This window comes from Nelumbo lutea, chromosome 2 (assembly GCF_056320005.1).
Source record: "Nelumbo lutea isolate HS-2025 chromosome 2, American lotus-T2T, whole genome shotgun sequence".
Lineage (NCBI taxonomy): Eukaryota > Viridiplantae > Streptophyta > Magnoliopsida > Proteales > Nelumbonaceae > Nelumbo > Nelumbo lutea.
In genome coordinates, this window is record NC_142685.1 from 20,217,980 (window position 1) to 20,236,953 (window position 18,974).

The 18,974-nt window shown below is 37.8% G+C and overlaps 1 protein-coding gene across 5 annotated transcripts; it reads right to left on the reverse strand.

The window, feature by feature from the left end:
* Positions 1-2,195: 2,195 nt before the first annotated feature.
* LOC148869027 (amino acid transporter AVT1C-like) lies at positions 2,196-18,503 on the reverse strand. Of its 5 annotated transcripts, none has more exons than XM_088969508.1 (15): positions 18,264-18,501; positions 18,122-18,167; positions 17,838-17,925; positions 17,360-17,569; positions 16,779-17,119; positions 7,799-8,013; positions 6,322-6,345; positions 6,034-6,214; positions 5,221-5,440; positions 4,641-4,776; positions 4,067-4,086; positions 3,630-3,775; positions 3,181-3,224; positions 3,010-3,072; positions 2,196-2,538 (listed from the first exon to the last, which is right to left on the reverse strand). In XM_088969508.1, the coding sequence occupies exons 4-15, from the start codon at positions 17,539-17,541 to the stop codon at positions 2,443-2,445; spliced, it is 1,668 nt and encodes a 555-aa protein (XP_088825634.1). In that variant the 5' UTR covers positions 17,542-17,569; positions 17,838-17,925; positions 18,122-18,167; positions 18,264-18,501; the 3' UTR covers positions 2,196-2,442. The 5 variants fall into 5 exon arrangements, with proteins under 5 accessions (XP_088825634.1, XP_088825636.1, XP_088825633.1 ...); XM_088969510.1 differs by having other exon boundaries at positions 17,651-17,925; positions 18,264-18,499; XM_088969507.1 differs by lacking the exon at positions 18,122-18,167 and having other exon boundaries at positions 18,264-18,503.
* Positions 18,504-18,974: the final 471 nt, after the last annotated feature.

Genomic DNA, 18,974 nt, shown 5'->3' on the forward strand with positions numbered 1-18,974 from the left:
AATTTAGATCGCATCCAAATGCAGCATATGGAACTGAAAAATTACTTAAAAGGTTAAACCTCTTTTTTGGCTTTAGCAAATAATTAAACTTCTCTTTGCGATTAGAGTCTGGATTTGCCATGCATAGCTGTACATGGGAGACCACTATTGTACTTGCTTTCCTTGGTGAAAGATGTTCGTATAAGGGTCAGTGGCTGTATTGTGTGTTGTGAGTAGCATGTTGGTAGTTCTTCTGGGTAGCAGATCGGATTTTCTAAAAAACATTTTTTTTTTCTAGTTTAAAATAAGTAATCAAAAGCGCCCCTTCCATTAACTATCTTGCAAAACCCTTCATCATGAATATGAACAATGAACAATCCTATCCTCTTTAGATTGTACTAGTATAGTGTTTCTATTAATAAGACGCAGGTTTAAATTCAACCTCAACCTGGCCTTAGTTGTTCATTCGATTGATTAAGTGAACAATGAAGCCTAATGAATCACCTTTTGGGGGTAATTTAATAAGTCTCAATACAATTTTTCACTGGTAAAAACGGGGTTTTGAAAACATTAAAGAATTATATAAGCAAATTTTCAACTAGACAACTAATGAAAGGGTGTGTTTGCATATTTATTTGAAACATGATAGACGGTTTTTACAAAAGGTCAAAATAAAAATAGATGGGAGGTTTAAGAAATTTTCCCTTGAATATATTATATAATAATTATACAACATATAATATACACTTAGTAAAATATTAAATGTATAAATAATTATAAATAGTCTAATAAATAAAAGGCTAAAATACAAAAACCCTGTAGTTTTACTTTAGTAAAAACCTCCCCTGAATTTTTAAAGATCTTGACAAAAACCTTCCGTCAGTGATTCAGACGAAAAACTGATAAAAATATGAAATTCCCCTGATTAATTGTCAGGGAGTCAATAAAATATTTTAAAATGTCAGAATTGCCCCTACTTCCCCTTCTCTCTCTCTTCTCCATCCTCATTGTCCCCACTCTCTTCCGCTGAGTTGATTCCAACATTTCAAAATATTTTATTGATTCCCTAACAATTAATCAGGAGCAATTTTATCAGTTTTCTGTCTGAATCACTAACGGAAGAGAGGTTTTTGTCGAGATCTTTAAAAGTTCAGGAGAGGTTTTTGCTAAAGCAAAACTACAGGAAAGGTTTTTTTGATTGTCAAAAACTTCAGGGGAGGTATTTGTATTTTACCCTAAATAAAAATATATGTATATTTTTGGGTGAGCCTGATGGCAAATATTTTGGCCTGATGTGAGTACAAATGGGCCTCGATACAAAACGTAGGCTCAAGCCTAAAACTTTGTGGGTTGGATTCTCTTGAACAGGGTAGAAATGATCATCTCTACGACCCTACCTCGACTTTGGATCACTTGCCCACAAGAACTCTACCCCACACCTACCCACAAAACACTACATCCATGTATTGATAATATCTCTCCATGCATAACAACATGCAAGAGCATGAAATGTTCTTCATGTGTGGCTGCGATCTCATGTGGGTAGAGTCATCGTTTAGAGATCCGGACTCACCTACCTCTGTGATTGCAACCATGGTTAAACATAGGATATGAAAATCAGTTACTATGATCTTGACATAATATTTGGTTTTGGCGCTGTCTTAGATGAGACTCATCTATTGATGGGTCTTGTATTTACTTACAAGGCATGCTGAAATTTTATCTTTGCTTATGTTCATGCAATAACATTTATTTAATTTTAATACTGTATGTTCTTCAAGGATCGCTAGTTGGTATAACGAGCAAATAACATATTAAAAAGAAAACTGTGGCAGAAATGTATATAGCTATATGCTGACATGGATAAGTGAGAAAAATAGAATGGATAAGACAAACATGAAGTCATTTGAAAAATCTAGGAGTAGCTCCAATAATTGAAGAAATGAGAGAAATTAGACTATGATAGTTTGGCCATGTACTAAAAGACCACTTACAGCACCTATATGAAGAAGCAATCTATAATAAGTTGAAGGGGCTAAAAGGGTTATAGACAAACCTAAACGAAGTTGACTTGGAGGAATAAGAAATGAGTTAAACGCTCATAATTTTACAATGGATATGACATTAAATAAAACAGAATGGCAAAACAAGATAAATGTAGCCAATCCCAAATGATGGTGATAATTATAAACATGCTAATGTCTAAAAAACGCTTCTAACTAACAGTCCTCTTTTATTGATCAGCATGCCTATTCAAATAAAGGGTCCAACTACAATATTGCTCACTTATCAAAAATAAAATTACAATATTGCTCACGTCTACTATGGAATCAACTTAATAGGCATTGAAAATGAATAGAGAAAATTGAATGAACAAAAAATAAAAAAAAGGAAAAGGGAGGACTACTAAATATGGTGTACACAATCATGATATCTTTTCTGTTTGTTGGGAACCTCCATGCTTTAGCTCAAATTCTCTATAATTTTAGAGAGGGCTGAAAATGTTCCATAGCCAGAACATATGACACCTACTATAATAATCAAAATACACATTGATCCCTACAAAAAATAAAAAAGATGTTAATATGTACTGACAATCAGGGAAAGGAACAATTAACCAACTCAAAAGATAATCATCAAACGAAAAAATAAATAAAAAGAAAAAAAAATATTTTTCTTATTGCTATTAAGTTTATGTAACTGCTGCTCCATGGACTTGAGCTCTGGCTATAGAGGTTCTTGACATCTACTTCTTACGTTAATTCACAGCAGGGGGAAATAAAAACAGTCTTTTCATTCCATAAAGAAATGGCACACGTTAACAAGAAATAATCTACTGAATAATCTCCTGAGTTCAAACCTGAAGCAGAAGTTATTCAATTTGATTAAGACATATTTCTTGATTAAAAAATGTCTCATAATAATATATATAGCCAGCCATCAAAGTAAGATTTGAAAGAAGGAGGGCAACACAATTAAGCTAAAGATAAAACAAATACTAATTTGGATACAGGGAGTGTTAGAACATACCTGAAACAGGGTCACTTTACCCCTCAAGATCCTCAAAAAGCAAGCACAAGGAAGTATCAAAGACTGCCAGACATTAAGCAATGAGTAATCTTCTTTTTTTTTTTTTAACGCCAAACATTAAGCAAAAATTTTAATAACAAGAAATTGAAAAAAAATTAATAGAGAACTTACAACAAGCATGGTGAATAAAGATCCAACTAGTGCCATCACGAAACCTGAAGGTGATAAAAATGGAATTAGCTGAAAATTGATCCAAATATGCTTTTGGTTGCTAAAATGCAAGACATGTTTGAAACTACTGGCCTATGAGATCAACTATAACCCTACATTTGGTCCAGTTACCACGATATGCTTTTCACCTATCTTCGGGTGGGACACATTAAAATGGTGGGTGCACTGCCCCCATTATATTATAGTTTCATGGATCATATGTTACACCCCTGGGAGGGACAGACTCAGTGGCAAAGGAGGCAGGACCCTGTCCGAACAGTTAAGCTATAAGGCTATAACTGGACCTGAAGGGACTCCACTCTGTCTTCACCAAAGAGGACAAACAGATAGAATCATTGCTAATGCAGAGATAGGTATACTAAATTTATCAATAATGTTGTAAGGCATACCGAAGAAAGGGACGCTGAGAGCCACCAGCAAGGTAGATATCACCAAAGCTGTTCTAATGAGGATTGCGTACATGTGAGATTTGAGATGGACTGAGGGTATCAATTCCTCGAGACTCAATGCCACCGGCATCATGGTTAATGCATACGTGAATTGCAATTAAGGGAAAAAACACTTTTCTTTCACACACACAAACATGGAATATTCAAAAAGAAATAATACGACTTAGAAGATTTTTCAGCAATTAAAAGCCAATTATCATCAGTAAACCTTTACCTATGTTTGTAAGTAAGAACCATGATAATCCAACCAACTACAACTAATATAACGGGATTAATTATTCCTATATGAGAATTTTACTTTTGTCTTGCATAAGAATTTAACTATGTTACCCACATAAGTATTGTATATGATCCAATAATCTCAGGAAAAAGGATATTTGGTGAATGGATTAACCACCTGCAAAAGAATGAAAATGACAGACATTAAACCCACGGAATTCTATATTTATTTTTTAATACTAATATATATATCATTTTAAGTAATCTAGTTGTGATCTTATACTTGTTCAAAACATTTCAAGAGGAATACAAAATATATTCTTGATTGGCATATAACGAAATTCTTAATTTAAAGAACTACTTGTTAGTTGTTACAGCATATAATCTGCAAATTAAAATTTAGCATTTGGAGGAAGGAAAATTTTCTTTTATTCTAAAACACAAGTGGCTATTAGACATTGAAGAAGGAAATACACATTAACCTGTGATCTTAGCCATTATGATGGTAAACTATACAACTGTTCATCAGAATGCAAAGGTGAAAATATCTACTCAATTACAGTAGCACCAATTATACTCCAAAGTAAACCTATCTAAGGCACAAAAACCTACATTATATCTAAATGAAGAGGAAAAATAATAACAAGAGAAGAGGAGGAGGTGAGAAATGTTCTAATCAAAGACTTTAATTAAGAATAAAAAATTGTTTTAGTAAGGATTTTAGTGTTATACCGTAGTCCAGACAGCTATTTTTGAAGCTACTAAATCATGGGGCATGTTAAGAGTGAACTGTGACTCTGTTGTTTCCCCAAACATTGTATATCCAATCAGAGCAGCTCCGGCATACAACAAAGTGCAAATGGTAAACCTGCAAAACAACTTAAGAAATTAGGACTTTAGAAGGAATTACATGAGAATGTCATGAAAATTTAAAAATAGTGGACAATAGCTACTACCAAAAACGGAAAAATAACAAAGAACATCTTTCTCCGTAAAAGGAGAATACTTGATTAAATGGGAAGGTTTGATTAGTACTCCTGGTTCTGATAAAAAGTGGTGATTAGTCAAATATCAACCTGGTCGAGATATCATAAAGCTGTGGAATCTGCAAATATTTGGTTTTGTGGTAGAAAACCTTTATACAGAATTATAAATTTTTAATGGTTGTATAAGATTTGGTTATGACACCGGGATTGCACACAAGGACAGAAAGTAAACCTGAAAGCCGAAAAGCTTATATGAAAGCAAAACCATCTAACAAAGTGCAGTTTTAAATTTGAAGAGTAAAGATAATGCAAATTATTCAACTTACGTTGTCAAGAGGACTGATGGGTATTGGCTTGGTTTGGCCATTGAAGTGTAGATGTTTGGGAAGACAGCATGTCCAGAGTAGCAGTAGCCATAGAGCCCAATGGCAACTGGAAGGGTTGTCAGATTCAGTGTAGTCCCTTTGTTATGAAAGCCAACTTGATCCACCAGCCCAATCCAGAACAAGCAGAGAACCACCAATATCGATGCAATGACTCCCCCAGCTGTAAAGAATAAAAAGGGCAAAGTGAGAGAAAAGAAAACACCAATCAAAGTTTCCAAGGGCCATCACTGTTATTGTACTATTAGTATTAACATAAACAGGCAACAAGTACTCTATAAGTCTACTTGTTTTTGTTGGGACAATACTCATTTTACATTGTAGTTCAGATAATCTATCAATTCACTCAGATTGTGCAGTTGCTTTAATTTTACCAAAATAAAACGGGACTCAGCCATATCCTATGTAGTAAAGAGATTCCGTGAGGCGTCTACAGGAGCAAAAAATGGGTAACAAGGAATTAAATTTGAGCAGTTCTCTATTGGATTTGCTCATTCTTTTTTACAGCTTTGTTATTATATATATTTTTTCATTAGTGATGAAAACGACCGACCATTCCTAGAACCAATATGTTTGATTATGTCTATTAATCAAACGTTGTTCTTCCTTCTGGTAAGCACAGTTTCTGACTACGTAGATAAGACTTAAGAGATGTACACCATTTGCAATGCTGTAAAATAGCTCTCACCTGAGAACACTAAGCTCTGAAAAATTCAGTATTCATCAGAACCGGGACGAATCGTAAATAGCTCTCACCTGAGATGTAACTAAGAACACTAAGGTCTCGAAGCCACACAGTAGGAAGAACTGCAAGGATGAATATTAACGCAAAAAGATGGTAAGAGTCCAACTGCAACCCGCCAAAACTTAAATGTGCGTTTGGGAAAAACGACGATAAATTATCGCTTTCCAAAATGACGTACTCGACGCAGCAAGCCTGTAACGTCAGAGACCACAATTGTTCTCATATTAGGACTATTCTAAGAGGTAAAGAACTAAACATGCGTAGAAACAATGAATCAGTTGAAAAGAAGCAGTACTTACGTAAAGTTCCACGTATAGAACTATCTGGCACCCAAAACATAAAAGAAGCGTCAGCCATTTTGTTCAAATAGTACAAATGATAACATTTTCTGAATTGAGTTGTCATAAAATCTAAATATAAAATTATTCTTCGTGTCACAAAATTCACAAAAAAATTTCTCTGTAAGCAAGCTAAGTTTAGTCATAGGTGCTAAAAGTGCATCATACACTCAACAAAAAACTAATCCTAGGGAAATGGTTCTGTTCAGCTTATGTCCATCGTAAAATTATGGGTCTTCAAATCTTTCCTTAGTACTTCAATATTCGATTCATGTCTTTTTTGACCTTGCCCCTAACTCTTATAGGCTTTACAACATGCAAGATGCAACGGAGCATCAGACGCTAGCCATCAGGTTTTATTATGTGTGAACCCCTCATATTAGACCCCGTAAATATCTCTGACTTTCAGTGGGCATCTCCTATCGTTTGATAATGGTTGAATAGGTTCAACTGAATCACTACTTTGTCTTTGCTTGAATAAGTTGTTTCATAAGGAGAGTTCCTTGATGGCTGAATGGCATGCTGTTGTGATAGCCACTTTTGCTTGTTTGCAGTGCAATTTCATTTACTGAGTGTAAATGAGATTGAGAGCAGTTATTGTTTTATTTTTGTTGCAGGTTTTACTTTGTTTGTTTATTTGCAAAAATGAAGGCTAGAACTAGAAGCAAAGTAAAGTAAAACATGAAGCAAGAGCAAATTAGGATCTATATTCTTATTTGCACTCGCATATAATTGTATTAATAAAAATGAGTTCACATTGCAAACATGGAGTAAAACATTCTTCACTGGAAAGAATTTTTGAGATTGCTAAAACTTTGAGCCTACAGCTATATAGGTCCTACCCGACCCAGAATATTGGTATAAGCATGTGGTGTGGTTAGTAGGGGTGCAACTTGACGGGTCCAACTCAATCTGGACTGACCCAGTCTGCAATTTTATATGAATTGGATTTGGATTTTTGTCCTTGAGTTGGGCCTGGACCCAAAAGTTTGGATTTTTTATATTTTGAGTTGGGTCCGGGCCTAGACTTTAGGTTTGAGGTAGTCTGTATCCGGCCTGACTATGTATATACATACATATATAAATATATATATGCATGCATACATTGTATATATGCGTAAGTAATATACAAACATATGTTTATATCAAATTTTAGCATTGACTGATTGACCAATCCAATCCCAGCCAAGGCCCAAACCCAGCGTAAGTTCATCAAATTTCAGTTTAGACTTGACATTGGACTCGGTCCTTATATCCAATTCTTAGAGTTGGGTCTGGGTTGAACTCAAACCAAGCCAGCCCGCCGATTTGCAACCCTGGTGGGTAGAAGTTAGAACGCGCCGTTAGAATTTTGGAACGGTTTGAGTGGAAAAATGGTTCCGTGGGTTAGGCCCAAGACAGACAAAACTTGGTTAAATTGCAAAAAACAGAAACTTACGGATATAAACAAACGGCCGACGGTACCAAAAGCCGCCTGGCCAATGTCCGGATATGTCTCAAGTCCAGGTTCGCTGTCTAGGCATTTGCGTAACAGGATTCCAGTATACCAGGAGAGCATGGCAATTATGAACAGTATAGAGAGGCCAAGCCAACCTCCTTCCTTGGCTGCATAAGGAGTAGACAGGATTCCAACCCCGCAAAGAACATTAATGCCTGCATTTTACATTTGTGGAAAAATTAGCAAATATAATGAAAACGATAGTATCGCTACTAATACCTAGCAGGAAATGATAAAGCAAGCCCAACGCCCATGCCATAATTGAATTGGTTTAATATTCCAAATCTATAGCCCATAGTTCAAATGATATGCTACTGTTGTTAATTCTTAACAGTGAGACTGAGAACTTTGTCATATATTATACTTTGAACATGTAAAAGTAAAAATTTTGGGACGGCCTACAGGCCCTTAAATACCTAACCAACGCGATCAGGCCTCAGCAGAAGGTAAATTGGTTAACTGAAGAATCAAACCCTCATATCTGAAGATGTTTCTTAAGGCATTTGTTTGTGGTGTAACTCTGAATGAATACAAAATTTGCACAATTTTTATCTTATTTAATTCCTTCTCATATAAAGTGGGGATTAAATCATCTTGGTTCCTATTCACTGTAATACAAAAAAAAAAAAACCCTCCTCCTACCATAATAACATTAACTGTGACCATTGTTGCAGAACAATTCAGTGACCTCCTGGGGAACATGCCACCATTTGAAATTAAAAAAAATCAACCAATGTAATGTATTGAATTTAATCAATTTATTACAAATGGTGGTGTATTTGTTTTTCACGGATGTCACTGATTGTTCATGAGAGCTCCCTCGTCCCTCCTACCTACATTCTCTTTCATATAAGGTGGCGATCGTACCATTTGGCTTCCTACTTTAAATAAGACAAAATCAAATATAAAGTTAGCAGAAATAAATCGAATTGTTCACTGGGGGTTGCTGAATTGTTCATGGGAGCTCCCTCCTACCTACATTCTCTTTCATACAAAAGTGGGGACATTATCATGTGTCTTCCTATTTTATTTACCATAATAAGTAAGACAAAATCAAATATGAAGTTAGCAGAAGTAAACCATAATTTATTCAGCCTATTTGCACTCCCATTCATTTCCAGTGATGCAAATCAAATTCACATACAAATGAACTGAGTCTAAATTTTTTATTTTTTCTTTTACTTTCCAAGTCCAGTAATGTGCCCCTCCATTTTCTGCTAATTAAATATGGCAACTTAGAAATTCATATTAACTTTTATTTATTTATTTATTTTGGGGGTGGGGAATAATCAAATATGTTTTATTCACATATTCATCTAATTCTAGGACAATATTAACCACTGATAATATTTATACAAATACAGGGTAAATTACATATAATCATCCTGTATGATACTCTCGATATGCAAATTTGTACATAATGAGAATTTCGACTATTATATGTATATAATTAATAGTAAAGACGTTTTTTTGAAATGCATAAAGTCAATTTGAATGCTGTATATTTATTGGAAACTTGTAAGTCTAATACTAAAGTTATTTTTAATTTATCCAATCCAAGTCCTATGTAACTACGCATATCCGATTCACTCGGATCCTTTTGCAACCTTATTAAGAGTTAGGAGGACTGATGCTAATAACATCCGTCACAAGAGCATGTACCTATGATCATGAAATCATCACCCCTAGTTCCAGAGCACCCTGTAAATTAAGGTAACTTTGGCCTCTACCTGGTCGGAGGACATGGCCCTCATGGACCATGTGCTTAAATGAGGTATAAAGCAAACATTCTTTAGTTCTGAAGGAGTCCCATCCCAACGCCCATCTCACCATAAGGGCGACAGTTCATAGGATAAGGATAAAGATCATTCAAGAAAAGATAATTCAAGAAAGGATAATTCAAGAATCCAAGGATAATTCAAGAATTCAAGACTCATCAAGAATTCAAGAATTCAAGATCCATAAGGAATTCAAGAATTGAAGACCCATCGAGATTTCCAATAATTCAAGATAATCCAAGGTTCCTAAGATTCATGCATCAAGGGAGATTGGACGGTGGAGATCAAGCCAAGAAGAGTTCAATCCTAGCAGATTAAATGTTTGGATCTATCATAGTTGTTCTTTCCTAGTTCTTTTACAATTTCCAGATGTATTATAAATACTGCTATTTTCCAGTTAATACACACTTCAGATTTCTCTTCAATTCTCGCCACCTTTTCTATCTCCTAGAGATTTTCTTTCTTTCTTGCTTCGCAAAAAGCTTGGTCGCCCGATGCTTGCATAGCCAGCCTGGTTTATTGCTTCCACGCTGCGTCAGGTGGTATCAGAGCAGGGAGTTCGCCCAGTCAGATGGCCAACCAAGATGGCAGCAGTCACAACCCACCTCGTGACGGAGATCAGGGGTTCCTAGCTGTTTGGAGAGAAATCGAAGAGCAGCGCACGGCCACACGTAACATCGAACAATAGTTGGCAGAAATGGTTGAACAACTGCAAACCTTGTTACAGGAGATTGTTCCACGAAAGCGGGAAAATCCACATCCAATCGAAGGAGATGACCACGACAGGCAACCCGTCAATGCTGCGTTCCGACGTCCAGTGCTTGACGACGACAATGATGATGAGCTAGAATTTGGTGGTGCTCCAGTTCTTCCTGGCAACGACAAAAACGACAAAAATTGGCACAATCAAAGTAATTTCAATCCCCGTAGGAATAATGATGAATTTAAACTCAATGTAGATATTCCTACTTTTAGTGGAGATCTTGGCATAGAGGGACTTCTAGATTGGATCACAGAAGTTGATCGTTTCTTTGAGTACATGGAGATACAAGAGGAACGAAGGGTAAAATTGGTAGCTTTCCGATTGAAGGGGGGCACATCTATTTGGTGGGGACGCCTGAGAGAGACCCGGATCAGAGAAGGAAGGGATCCTGTTCGAACTTGGAGGCACATGAAACAGCTTATAAGAGGTAGATTTTTACCCCCAGATTATGAACAATACATGTTTGAATCTTACCAACGGTGTGTGTAGGTTTCCCGTAGTGTTAATGAATATACATCTGAATTTTTGATATTAGTTGAAAGAAATCACTTATCTGAAAGTGATAACCAGCAGACAACCCGTTATCTGAGCGGTTTGAGACCGTCCATCAGAGATAAAATTGGTGTACAGATGGTTCTTAGTATGCAGAAAGCAAGGAACCTAGCCTTGAAAGCAGAATTGATGTTCCAAGACAAGGCACGTAGTGATAATTATCGCCGGTACAAAGGGGGCGACAACAGACCGGCAACTGTCGACAAGAACAAATCAGTCCTGGCAGTACAACTTTTTCACCCGACAAGTACAGCTAACGCCGGTAAGGTTATCACAGGAGGACATACTTAAAGTAACCCTTCCAACCCTCCTAAACCCAGTAATCCCTATGCAAAGCCTGCTCCTTTTAAATGCTTTAAATGTAATGAGGTTGGGCATAGATCCAGTGACTGTCCCAAAAGGAAGGCAGTTAATATGGTAGAAAGGGAGGAGGAAGAAGATGTGGAGGATGAAGTATACTGTGGACTTGATGGGAAAGATGAAGAGGGTCCATACGAACATGAAGAGTATACTTATATTGTGAGAAAATTAATGTTGTCCCAAAAAAATCAAGATACCTCTCAAAGGCATAGATTGTTCTGTACTAGATGTACTGTTAAGGGTAAATTATTTGATTTAATTATTGATAGTGGCAGCCAAGAAAATATTATTTGCAGGGATGTCATACAAAGGTTACAATTACTTCCTGAAAAACATCCAAACCCATACACAATTGGGTGGATTAAGGAAGGAGGCAGCGTACGAGTGGAGGAAGGCTGCAAGGTACCATTTCCTTTTGGTAAGTATAATGATGAAGTATATTGTGATATTGTAGACATGGATGCTTGCCATATTTTGTTGGGTAGGCATTGGCAATTTGATACAAATGCAAGGCACATGGGTAGGAAGAATACCTACCAACTTGAAAAGAAAGGTATACGCTACACCTTGTTACCCATGGCTGAAAAGAATATTCCTAAGGCCCAAAAACAAATGAGAAGAATTTTCTTACTATTACCCATCATCATGCTGAATTTATGAAAGAATGTAAGGATACCCATAAGGTATATTTGTTAGTAGTAAATGGAGAACATATGAATGAGACCCTGGAGGAAAATAAAATTCTAGTGGAAGTGTAGGGACTACTAGATGAATTCCATGATGTAATTCCAAATGAATTACCAAATGAACTCCCTCCCATGAGAGATGTACAACATCATATTGACTTTGTTCCAGGTGCTAGTCTACCTAGCCTCCCACATTACAGGACGAGTCCCAAGGAGAACGAAATTTTACAGGAGAAGGTAGAAGAAATATTGAAAAATGGACACATTCAAGTCAGTATGAGTCATTGTACAATACCAGCTTTGCTAACACCCAAGAAGGATGGCAGTTGGAGAATGTGTGTCGACAACAAGGCTATCAACAAAATTACTATTGGATATAAATTCCCTATTCCTAGGCTGGACAACATGCTAGATTAGCTTAATGGGGTTGTGGTTTTCTCAAAAATCGATCTCAGGAGTGGATACCATCAGATCAGAATCCACCCCGGGGATGAATGGAAGACAACCTTCAAGACTAGAGATTGCCTGTTCGAATGGTTAGTCATGCCCTTTGGACTAACCAACACACCCAGCACATTCATGAGGCTGATGAACCAGGTACTACGTCCCTTTACTGGTAAATTTGTTGTGGTATATTTTGATGATATTTTAATTTACAACAAATCTATCACTGAGCATATGTGACATATTAGGAAGGTCCTAAAAGCATTGAGGGAAAATAAATTATATACTAATTTGAAGAAATGCACTTTTATGAGTGATAATTTATTATTCCTGTGATTCATTGTGAGCAAGGAAGGAATTAAAGTAGATGAAGAAAAAGTGAAAGCCATTAGGGAGTGGCCAACCCCATCAAATGTCATAGATGTGAGATGCTTCCATGGGTTAGCAACTTTCTACAAGCGATTTATTAAACACTTTAGCAGTATTGTAGCTCCCATCACTGAATGTTCTAAAAAGGAAAAATTTCAATGGGGAAAAGAACAAGAGCAAAGTTTTGCTCTCATAAAAGAGAAGTTATGTACTGCTCATGTCCTTGCCTTGCCAAATTTTGATAAATTATTTGAAGTTGAATGTGATGCTAGTGGAGTTGGCATAGGGACTGTATTGTCCCAAGAAAAGAGACCTATTGCTTTCTTCAATGAAAAATTATGTGAAGCCATGAGAAAGTGGTCTAATTATGACAAAGAGTTCTATGCTGTGGTAAGAGCCTTCAAAACATGGGAACACTATTTAATTGCAAAGGAATTTGTTCTTTACACTGACCACCAGGCCCTAAAATATCTCAGTGGGCAAAAACAATTAATGAGTGATTTGCATGCTAGATGGTCTGCTTTCCTTGACAAATTCCCATACAAAATTGTGTACAAGGCTGAACAACAGAATAAGGTGGCCGATGTCCTTAGCAGACGTGTAGCCCTCATCAAGACCCTCAGTATACGCCCAGGATGAGGACTTCCAACAGGTGTGGGAGAAATGTGTGAATCGGCAGCCAACAGATGATTTCTACATTTATGATGGGTTCCTTATGAAAGGGGAACAAGTGTGCATCCCTTGCACCTCCCTCCGCGAAAAGATCATCAGGGATCTGCATGGGGGTGGATTAGTAGGACACTTGGGAAGGGATAAGACAATTGAAGCAGTTCAGGGGCATTATTACTGGCCAAAATTAAGAAGGGATGTGTCCACCATTGTGAGTAGATGTTATATTTGTCAGACGACTAAGGGACAAACCCAAAATACTGGTATCTACATGCTCCTACCCGTTCCTACTACTATTTGGGAAGACCTGCCCATGGATTTTGTGCTAGGCTTGCCAAAGACCCAAAGGAACATGGACTCCGTCTTCGTGGTGGTTGACAGGTTCTCAAAAATGGCTCACTTCCTCCCTTGCAAGAAAACAGCAGATGCATTAGCGACAGCCAAATTATTTTTTAGGGAGATTGTCCGTCTACACGGGGTACCCAAGACTATTACATTAGATCGAGACACAAGGTTCCTAAGCCACTCTTGGATGACCCTGTGGAGGTTATTTGACTCATCACTAAATTTCAACAGCACGGCCCATCCATAGACAGACGGACAAACCGGGGTGGTGAATCGGACCCTGGGCAATTTGATTCGCAGCATATGTCGGGAGAAACCAAAACAATGGGATTTCACCATTGCACAGGCTGAGTTCGCCTATAATAATGCAGTAAACAATTCTACATGTAGATCTCCATTCTCCATTGTCTACATGAAGGTTGCTAATCATGCACTGGACATAGTAAAACTACCCAGAGTACCCAGTACCAATACCTCCGCAGAACAGATGGCAGACCAAATCCAGTCCGTCCAAGAAGCAGTGAAGCAGTAGCTAGAGCAAATCAATGCCAAATACAAGTTGGCAGCAGACAAGCATTGTCGACCCCAAGTATTTGACGTCGGTGACAAAGTTATGGTGTTCTTGAGGAAGGAAAGGATTCTCGTGGGAAAATACAACAAATTACAGCCTCGGAAGTACGGCCCATACAAGATCATGAGGAAAATCAATGACAATGCCTATGTCATGGACCTCCCAGATCATATGGGTATCTCTAAGACCTTTAATGTTGCCGACCTTCACCGCTACCTACCAGAGATGACACTTGCCTATCCTAGTCATGACTCGGGGCCGAGTTCTTTCCAAGTGCGGGAGAATGATGGAGGCCCATCCCAAGGCCCATCTCACCATAAGGGCGGCAGCCCATAGGATAAGGATCATTCAAGAAAAGATAATTCAAGAAAGGATAATTCAAGAATCCAAGGATAATTCAAGAATTCAAGATTCATCAGGAATTCAAGAATTCAAGACCCATCAAGATTTCCAAGAATTCAAGATAATCCAAGGTTCCCAAGATTCATGCATCAAGGGAGATCGGATGGTGGAAATCAAGCCAAGAAGAGTTCGATCCTAGCAGATTGGATGTTTGGGTCTATCCTAATTGTTCTTTCCTAGTTCTTTTACAATTTCCAGATGTATTATAAATACTGCTATTTTCCAGTTAATACACACTTCAGATTTCTCTTCAATTCTCGCCACCTTTTTTATCTCCTAGAGATTTTCTTTCTTTCTTGCTTCGCTAGAAGCTTGGTTGCCCGGTGATTGCGTAGCCAGCCCGGTTTATTGCTTCCACCTGCGTCAAGTTCAGTACCCTACTTTGTATTGATAGTACTGTTTTCCCCTCAACTTCATTGCTGCATCTATAACTCAACATTAGAGTGTTAATTGAAATTGATGATATCATCATCTCAACATTTTTAAATGTCAAGATTGCAAAGAGTCATTTACATCCTGCTTCAATAGTGGGTTAGAATCTACCCTAACCCACATCAGCCCACCTGCTTTGATCTGTATATCCACCACATTTAATATTTTTCTCAAAACACAAAAATTGATAAAAATTTAAGAGTATATAACAAAAAATTCAAATTAAAAAAAAGCATAAAAATGATATGTTTTTTCAATAATATATTTCAACCAAAAAATCAAACTTGCAGAAAAAAGTAAATAAAATGATAAAATTTTCAAAAAATATATATATATCTCCAGTAAAATGGCAAAACCTATAGAAAAGAAACAAAAATGATAAAAAACTCAAAAATATATATTAAAATAAAAAGTAGAAAATGTAGAAAATACATAAAATTCATAAATTCAATAGTTATATATAATTCAACAAACTATACAAAAATTGTAGAAAAGGAAGGACAAGTGTAGAATCCAATTTATCATTGAAATGGTCAAAGTTGGATATTTTGATAACCTCCTTTTATCATCTCAAGATAAAAGAGGGGTGTAGATGTAACAATGTTAGAAAGTTCAAGGGAGAACATTGTTATTAGCATAAAGCAGGGATACAAGAGAGGTTTCAGCAATTTACCCTTTATAGAAAGTAGAGTTGAGGAGTGGAGTTAGTAGTAATTGGCTTATGTAGTTTTGCATGGTTGCAGTACTATATCCACATACTTCATAATTGGTATCTGCTACTAATAAAACGCTCCCCAACACTATCCCAACAGTCCATACATTAGGAATGCCTCCTTTCCCTTGCCATTCATGAAAAGATGTTTCCAGTGAATTTGGATCTGCTACCAGTAAATGCACCAAACACTGTCCCAACAAGGCCCTACAACCACTCATCGGAAAGATCTCCCCATATATGACAAGGGAGGTGTTCCTCATCTGTGAATGCAGTTGCCTGTTGGAACAGGGTTGGGAGCATTATATTGGTTGCAGATCCCTAGCCATTCCCAATGTACAACTATGATGGTTGGTTGGAACATTGTTGGGACTGTGTTGGTAGTTGATCTAAATTCCAATGGCACTCGGAGGCCAACTATAGAAAAAATGTTTCAAACCGTTCCAACATGATCTGTGCTCACATGACAGATAAGGTGGGTTCCAGACTTCCAGTCTCTTGGTGCAGGCACCAATCTTGTTGGAAGTGTCTTGGGACTTGGGACAGCTTTTGTTGTGAGCAGATCCCGTCACCGCTCCAACTTGGGAGCAGATCCGGACTCGACTCGGAGTTGAGCTAGGAAGAGGGCTGCTGACTGGGTGCTTAGTAAGTCCTCATTCAGTCAGTCCGTCCCGGCTCCCATCCATCACACTCACGGCACATGGCACATGGCACGTGGGCACAAGCAAGCGGTCCCGGCTGCCGTGAGAAGGACTGAATGAACGAGGACTTACTATCTACCGCATGCATAGAAAAAATGTTTGTAAATATAGTTGGATAGAGCGTCAGGCCGCTTACCATTGAGCACAGATTGTCCGTAGGAGCACTGGCGAGGAGCAGAGGTTTCATGTGAGACCTTGTGGGGTTTCTGATCGGGGGTTATTTTCTTTGCAGAAGGTTTCTTTGTAGGAATAGGAGGAAGTAGAGAGTGAGAGCTCTGCCTCTGCTGTTGTAATTGTTGTTGCTGGTAATCAGTTACTGTGGGTAACAGAGGCTTCACCAAGGTGGATAGTATCTCAGGCGTGTGTCTCCTTTTTAGCGAGGATGAAAGGAAAGAACTGCTTAAACTGGACAATGTAGGAGTTCCCAGAAACCCAATATTGGGTGAAGTCACGCTGCTGTAAATATCCATAGATTGCCTGGAAATTAACCAAGAGCAAACATTAATAGTGTCATTACATTAACTATTCAGTGAAGAAAAGTGGCATTGATTGAACAAATCTGATCCAAAACAAAAAGAATTGATGAGTCCTGCATCCATGGTCGATAGGGAATGATCCTGTCTTCCTACATGGCAGCCATCCTGGTCGTTGGATTTGGAAGAATATCCAGGTTGGATGGAACCAAGAGTGGATGCAATGAGACATCTACCGAAGTACCTGTAACTCTGTGGCCAGGTAGTGTTGTAAGAACTGGGCCTGTTTTGCTGTTGGCTTCCAACCGATGAAGCATCGGATGAATCTGAATCATTGCCGTCGTCAGCTCCCTTGGTATATGCCTTCTCTTCGTCTTCATCTTCACTCTCAACGTAGAAGCTCTGCTCTGAAACAGAATTTTTCATTTCTTACTCTTTGATAAGGTCGTTTTCCCTGCAAAAGATCCTAAGCTTTTTTAGTCCTTATATGGAACTTCATCCGACTCTGTGTTAATGGAAGAAAGAATTTACTAACGAAATTAAGTTCTTAAGACTGCTCTTGACTTCAATTTCTTGGAGTTAAAACCAAAAGTGGAGGGAAATGGACCAAAACACCGTAGAAACTAGAAACTGTGCTCTGAAGTTGTAACAGAAAGCTTCGGCAATCGAATATCACCGAAGAACTCCAAATAGATACTCAAGAGCTTTTAGATCTGGCCGACCTTTTAGAGTCTTGCTTCAATCTCTCTACGATCAAGTCGTTCTGGAAGCTTTCCTGGATTGATTATAGCCTAGAGAAACCTGGTAAAACTGTAAAAATTATACTAAAATCAGACATCGACAATTAACAAAGAAGGAGAGATCGACGATCTTAGAACACAAGACAAAATCAGTAGTTCACGGGGACAGGAACTCGAAATAGAAACAAAATCTCAAGAAGAGCAAAAGATTCTAGAGAAGAAGCTAAAGATTTCAAGAGAATAAAAGGGTAGTATGGATATAGCACGTCAGATTTTGAGGCAGAGATATCGGGATACAGATCTACAGAAAATCTGCATTTCGAAAAGGAAAGAATAAATGCCAATAAAAGATCGGAAGAGGCTATGAAAGCAACAAATAATGTAAATCGTGCTTATCGAAGCTATAACCTTATCAGAGCGTCGGTATCTTGAAAATCGGGAAGCAGCTCTCTTCTTCTCTCACGGACTACTGAGTACTGAGTAGTTTTATGGTGTTCTACCGGAGAGCTTTGTTCAATCGTCTCGGGTCTCCACAATCCACTCTTCCACAATCTTCAGTATTCAGCGAATCGTTTATTTATATCTTAATCGTTCTTCCGTTCTTCGTCTCTCACTCAGACTCAGTCTCCCAGTCACTCTTGAACATTCATGGAAGGGGGTTACGGCCTACTTACGTAATACACGGGAACGTTGGCAGCGAATTGGACATCGGATAGGCTCCCCACTCCACATCCCAACATTACAGCGGTAAGGGAGATGTTCCTAATTCGTGGTTGGGATGTTCTGTAGGGAGTGCGTGAGGAGCGCTTGTGGCAGCCCATACAGTTTAAGTGAATTGGTGGAATCCTTCACGGCTGGAAGTGTCGTGAGGTGGGTGCAATCCCAGTTCGAATTGGTGTAATCTTAGGTGTTGTTTGGCAAAATTGTGTTTTTTAACTTTTTTTATTTTTATTTTTATTGAATCCACATGATATCGGGAAAAACTTCCAACCAATCACCACCTAAAATTAAAATCAAAGTCCGCGGAGGCCTTTTTCTTCTTTTTATCTTTTCTAGTGGGATCGTGGCATGTGTCATGTTAGTAATTGATAGATTTTCTTTCGTTGGGTTTCCTCCCCA

Bases quoted from the DNA above. Each gene is read 5' to 3' on its own strand.
- LOC148869027 (XM_088969507.1), bottom strand. From the start codon at position 17,541: ATGAAAAATTCTGTTTCAGAGCAGAGCTTCTACGTTGAGAGTGAAGAT. The intron at 6,215-6,321 runs GTAAGTACTGCT...CTGACGTTACAG, and splicing joins TTCTATACGTGGAACTTTAC to GCTTGCTGCGTCGAGTACGT. The intron at 4,087-4,640 runs GTATAACACTAA...ATTCTTTTGCAG, and splicing joins AAATAGCTGTCTGGACTACG to GTGGTTAATCCATTCACCAA.